The 6,830-nt window shown below is 40.4% G+C and overlaps 1 protein-coding gene across 5 annotated transcripts in view; it reads left to right on the plus strand.

Moving 5' to 3' along the window:
• The first annotated feature begins 1,879 nt into the window (after window positions 1-1,879).
• Window positions 1,880-6,830, plus strand: part of FGFR2 (fibroblast growth factor receptor 2) — a 60,474-nt gene continuing 55,523 nt past the window's right edge. For all 5 annotated transcript variants that reach the window (XM_018563959.1, XM_018563960.1, XM_018563961.1 and 2 more), the window contains exon 1: window positions 1,880-2,095. In XM_018563959.1, coding sequence (XP_018419461.1) covers window positions 1,951-2,095 — 145 coding nt within the window. In that variant the 5' untranslated portion in view covers window positions 1,880-1,950. The remainder of the gene's footprint in view (window positions 2,096-6,830) is intronic.

Genomic DNA, 6,830 nt, shown 5'->3' on the forward strand with positions numbered 1-6,830 from the left:
ACGCTGCCTTCCGCTGAAAAAAACTAGACCAGGCTCTACTCCTTTTTTTTTTCCAGCACAATGCAATGGACTGGTGTGAACTGCTAACATATGGCAGAATCAATACCTTTTATAAAGCTTAGTGTAAAAAAATCAAACCAAGGACCCATGTCCATGTACTGCGCAAACTCAAGTCAACTTACCTTCATAGACTTGTGTTTTTGGCTCTGATTCCGGTGTGAATGCACACTAAAATGTAATCAATCTTTCAGCAGAAGTGACTACTTTTAACTGAGATCTGAATAACTGCTAGAGGTTGTTTTCCTTTGTTTAATGTATACAATATATGTGTGTGGTTGTACTTTCTAAATGTGCCAAAACAGTGGAGCTTTTTGGGGCCTGTTTTACTGGGTTGTTTGGATGGCACTTTAGTTGATCATTATCAGGATTATATGATCTCCCAGTTTGCATAAGTACTCCATGCATCCATATAAACCTTATTTATATCCATTATTGAGAAGTCCACCTCTTCTGCCATGAAGGTAAATTGCAGAAAGTGACTGTAGCCACTTTGAAAATTGTTTTATACATGTTTAATATTAAAAAACGTATTACTCCCTGTCAAGCGGAAATTCATTTTACCAAATAATGAGAAGCCATTTGTTCACTCTTTAATTGGCATTAGTATGTTGTATCTACTACCTACAAAGTTACAGGTACGAGTGTTATGACAACATTTGTATGAATGGCGTGCATGTGTTCTTTTTTTGGGGTGCTGCTTCTTTACAACTCCCCTTTGAACATTTACCCTCTAACAGTCCTTGGTTATGGATTCTATATATCCATATTTTTCCTCTATCAATCTTAAGTAACAGCTTGGCAGTTTGGAAAGTCTACAAGAGCTGGTTGATTATGTTACTAAAGGCACATTTGGATCCATATCATGGTCTCAAAAATTTTCTGTTACTTCAACACATATTTAGCAAAGCCAACCACACTTTCAGATGAAGCCTTTTCACCACATCTCCATATTAAAAACATAGATCCATAATTTTGGAGAGGAGGAATTTTTATCACTGAGCTATGGCAATAAGCTGCTCTTCGTGTGGTTATTACGTTTGCTGGCTGTGCAGATTTGCCTCCTGCCATCCCAATAAAAATAGATTAAATGGAATGAATAATTTCACAGTTTATGGAAATTGGGAATAAGGAGGCTGAATTACACTTTTTTAATATGTTTTGCAAAGTGAAATTTGTATCACAGTTGGAGGCCAATGTGATGAAAAAAACAGACATGGCTGTTGCAAAAATGGCTGATTGGAGTTGTTTTTTTTTTATTGCATATTTATTCTTATTAAACTATATAGTGCCAACATGTTTCTCGGCACCTTGTAGATTACATAGAAACAGCCACATCAGTACCTGGCCCAGCAGAGTTTAAAGTTTTTAATGTCCCTACCAGAGTCATACATATACACACAAGGACCATTTATGCTTTTAGCATTCTAACCCTCTGGTATGTTTTTGTACTGTGGGAGGAAACACAAGTTGACCCTAGTGGGATTTTAATATGTGATCTTGAACTTGTAAACTAATGCACTGCCCGACGTGTTCTGTAAACATTTTACCTTTTCAAAGACCTTTGCCAAAATTATGTCTATAGTTCCAACTAATTAGTTTGCAAACTATTGACACCGCCTTGCCATATTTTCCTGCCTTCCAAATGCGATAGATTGAGCAGCTAAACGGGATTGGAATCTTCCACTGATCTACCCTCACAAAACTAGAAGCCGATTCCTATGGGTTATTTCTTTTTACATATGATAACGTTCCTTGGCATTGGTGTATTTAATGACCAAACAATGTACAGACTGATATTTACCCTGGTACTAATCTTTTGCAGGACCTCCAACGCAGAATTTGGAACCACATAGTGGTACGTTCGTCTCATGCTTGCTCACAGCCAGTCGGATGGGGTCGTTCATGGTGTGGCGCTCAGGAAAAGCATGGGGCGGATTCACTGACAGCATGCTTCTTCTTTGCTTGTTCTCGGTCAGTTTGGCAATCGCCCGTCCATCTTATAGTAATGTAGAGGAAGCCACTGTAGAACCAGAAGGTAAGCGAGAACCCTAACTAATCCGAATACTGTGATCAAATGCTATTGCCTCGTTTACATAATCTATTGTTACAGTTCTCAATGTTGTAAATTTGTCTACATATTGGCATCTCTGCTTGATCAGTTTAGCAAAAATCATTTGGATAAAATAATTTTTCTGCTAAGGTAGTGACCATGGATGTATATATAATGGCTGAATATATGTAATCCAGCCATCAAGAAATATTTTTAGACATGCATGCTTGTAGTGTGAGGGTACGCGTTTGACCTTTCAATTCCAGTCTGTATTTATCCATGACCATAACTGGCAAAACAGTTACATTTCTTTTCTTTTTTTAAACTATATAAATGGTATTCAGGTTTTTTTTGTTTTTGTTTTTTACAGGATTTCTTTCTCTAAGTCCTTATCCCCTTCTGATGCGATTGGCTTACTGCCTCACCCCAAAAAATACATCAAACAAGTTGTAAACATCTGGTTTTATGATATATAGGATCCCCAGTGATGTTAGACTTGCTATGCTGGAGGTTTTGTGGTTGGTTAGGTAGTTGTATGCATAAAAAGATTCTAGGAGTGCAGTGCTATTATTACAACACTGGGGATAATCATGTGTGCAAATTCTTCCATTAAAAGAGAACTATGAGGTGAGTGATTTTCACTCAACCTCATGGTTCGAGCCGACGTGTGACAATGAAACGGTCACACGTCAGCTCAATAGATCGGGAAGTGAGTGAACGCATACCGTCTCTCGCTCACTTCTCGATCATGTCCCTGCAGAGAGCGGTGGCTGTCGCTCACGGCTCCCTGCAGGGGTTCCCCCCCCTCCCCTGTTCGATCCTCCAGCACTGACTGGTGGAACGGATGGGGAAGGGGGCGGGCACAGCTGGTTCTGCCTCCAGATAGGCAGAGCCAGCTGTCACGCAGCTGGGTGGATCTCAATAGTAATGTCGGGATCCGTCCCGACTGCGGCGGTCTCAGTATAACGCGAGCTGTAGATAGCAATATACTGAGCTTTGGGTCACAGCAGGATGATAGTTTATGTCCTCCCGTTACCCTTAAGAGAACTATGGGGAAAAACACTTACTTACCTCATAGATTTCCTTTAAGTACTGGAATAGTCCTACATCATTATTTCAGAACAGAGGCAAGTGGGAATCTCTACTAGATTGGCATGTACTAATGCTACCATGAACTTGGGATAAGGTGGACTTGGTGATATATTAGCTGATGGTAAAGCAAGTAACAAATCCCGACTCCCTGTATCCCAAGTATCCTGGATACTTGGTAAGAAGATTGCGGTCACTATGCAGTGATACCGCCGGTATCTGGCTTTTTTAAACCAGCAATTCTACTACCTATTGTTTTAGGTTTTAACTTCTTCACTTTTTAGTTATTCTGTTTAAAATCCCCAGTTACTGTGCTGTTATCTTCTAAGCCAGTGCTCCCCAACCTTTTTATCGCCGCGGACCGGTCAACGTTTAATAATTTTACCGTGGCCCGCTGAGGGGGGGGGGGGGCGTTGATTGTTTATATTTTATAATATATATATATCATTATTATAATTATAATAATATATATATAGAGTCACAGGACCCGCCCCCTCACTGTGAAGCCTGTCGGCAGTGCGGGGCCCCGGTGTTCGAACACCGGGACCCTGCACTGCCCCATATTGCAGGACCGCACTGAGACTATCATTAATCAGGATAGCACTTAACTGAGCATTTGATGAAACACATAGGATGCTTTGGTTCCAACCATTTCCACCTACTCAACCCTCCCTTTTTGATGTTTGAAACCACCAATTACATTAAAGGACCAACAGTAAGCCTAAAGGAGGAGGGATGGAAACAGTTTCTGCCTTTTACAGATTAAAAGTCATGATTTGCACAGAACTGCCAATATCTATGGACCTACTGACTGTTCTGTCCCATGGCTTTTACTGAAGGTAACCTCTGCTTATGTGTTTTTGATCATATGTTCTGTTTGGATTTGCCAGGTTTATTTTAAACTGGATTCTCCCTCTTTCCTCATCACGCTCGATAATAAAGGGCTGGCACATGGAGGGGCTTTTAATGCACAGTACATTCTCAGCCAGGACCACTTCAGGAAACTTGTACAGGCCACAGTAGTTCACCATACCTTTGCATGGGCTGGCTAGAAAATTATGTCATAGTTGATTTAAAAAAGTGATTGACAATGTGTAGAGTCTGCATTATATGCATTCTTTTCCATCACACAGTTTATAGAAAGGTATTGAGCTATGCAAGGCCAAGCTACGCCCTCACAATTCTGATGGGAAAGATTCATCACTCATCTTATTGCCCTTTAAGTTGGACCTCTATCAGGAATTTCTTCCCTTGCCCAGGGGTAACCTTTTGTAAGCCCTTTATGTTGATTGTCCTGCAGGGGACACTTAGACATCAGATACATCAGAGTGCATGGCTCTCAGTGCACTGTAGAGTCTAGGCTGTCAGTCTGTCTGAGACATGAAACTTTGAAAGGTATGGGAGCAATGCAGCTCAGCCTGTCTGTAATGTCTGTTGAGAAGAGCACCACACCTAAAGCTGACAAATTTTCCCTCCAGCACTACACAGATTGAATGATCAGGTCCTCCCACTTCCCCACACTCCAAATAAAGTAGAAGCAGCAGTAGTGATAATAATCATAAACTATGTGGTTTTAATGGGACATGCATCATTATTATGTATCATTTTCTGGATGTTGTGATGTAATGTTTTATCCTTTGAAAAATACAATACAATCTCTTTTTAATGTATCCAGGGATACCAAGCAACTTTGCACATATAACCTCATACCTTTTTTTCCCATGTGCTTTGAGAGCTGTGAGAAAATGCCCAGGCCATTGTAAACATTGCATTGTTTATGTGCAGAATGTCTGCACTGTTAGGCTCCATTCACACATGAGTGGTTTTCCGTGAGTATTCGCGCATACGAATATGTTCGGAAACGTGCTAAACATAAAAACCAATGCATTGCAATGTTAAGACTATTGTGATGGCCGCACGGTACCAAACCACGCGTCCCGCAAAATAGTAGAAGCACTATTTTATGGGCGTATTACGCACGTTCTAGCTATAGTGATTACCAGAAAACATGCGGAATCCGGGCATATGTTACCGTTCGCGCAGAAACAGCTATGTGTGAATGGAGCCTTAATGCAGAGTGAGAATAGCAGGTGCTTTGCATACCTGTTTGATTCAGTGGGACCATTTATGAATATATAAAGCGTACAATGATATACGCTCATGCAATCACTGGAGATGACAGACTGCCAGCATTCAATATTATAGCCATATTTGAATTGGTTGGATTGATTTTGGTTTGAAGTGTAAGGAAACTGACTGCAAGTTAGTTGATGCAAGATTGTTTTGTATGTGCTGTTTCCCAGGTGCAGTGCGAGTAGTATGGTTGATATATTTGCAGTGCAAAGCTTTGTTCTTTATTAATCTGACTCTTTTGCTTGCCAAAAAATGCAAAGCTTGGCTCCTGCAATAGATGACTTTGAATCCTGACCTCTCCCATGTGTAGTGAGTCTGAACTCTGCTGTCTTTAAGCAGCACAGGCTCCAGCATTTAACATTACATCACTGCAGGGTCCCATATTAGGGTTGCCACCTTTTCTTCAAGCCAAACCCGAACACTGTAGCGCCTTGCGGCAATTTTTTGGTAAAGTACACTATGCATGTATTTTGTGATTTAAATAACATTGGAGGTAATCACAAAGATGCCAGTGTGCCACAGGACCCCAGATAAATATTGATGTAGGGGCCCAGCAGGAGGAACCACAGTGTGCAGAAGGGGACACAGGCATTCAACACTCCGTGTCAGATAGATATAAGTTTCACTACTGAAATTTCTATATGTTAACACATTTGGGAAAGTTATTCGCAACTCTTTCACCTACAGTAACCAATAATTTGTTTACTGTGTTTTAAAGCAGACCTGTACTGGCATAAAGCTTCTTTTAACTAGCTTCCAGATGATGAGTACTTATCTAGAAGTGCCTGAATGCATCGTCTGTTGTCTTCAGAGTGCCCAAGGAGCCCCTAAATGTTGAGTTCCTTTTCTGAATTTGGCACTTTAACCCTCCCCCTACCCACTGGCGCTTTGCTATTGGACAATGAGGACATCCTCCACATTTACTAGCCAAAAGCAAGGCAGAGGAGGTTGAAAGGGATGAGTTAAAGTTCTTAATTCTTAGCATGAAGGTGGTATTTTTCATAATAAGACTCCCAAGGATTATTGGTTTCAGACTTTGTAAAAGAAAATTGACCCTACAAGTAGACACTTGGTTGGCACTTATAGTCCAGATGCCAGTTTCATGGAACTTGTAACCAGTACATGTTCCGTTTACATGTAGTTTTATTTTATACCTTGCCAGTACTGGACAATATGTGACTCCATATTACCAAACCTTACCGATAAACAGCTTGTGCTCAGATGTCAGGAGTCCAACTCTCACATAGAAGTATACTATTGTCTTATACATCATGTTGTCAGGGTAGGAAGTAATGTCCACTGTTATTAGAGAATTCAATAGTTGTAATAGAAGTAGTCTGAACATATCCTACATGCCTGTTTCTTTTGACATGTAATTGTTTTAGTTTTCTCACCTCGAGGCATGCATAGAGCACTCATTTTCCTATGAAACCCCTCAAGTAGAAATATGTTGGCCTGAAAGGTATTAGTGATATATATATATATATATATATATATA

This window comes from Nanorana parkeri, unplaced genomic scaffold (assembly GCF_000935625.1).
Source record: "Nanorana parkeri isolate BGI_ZX_2015 unplaced genomic scaffold, ASM93562v1 scaffold713, whole genome shotgun sequence".
NCBI classification, from domain to species: domain Eukaryota; kingdom Metazoa; phylum Chordata; class Amphibia; order Anura; family Dicroglossidae; genus Nanorana; species Nanorana parkeri.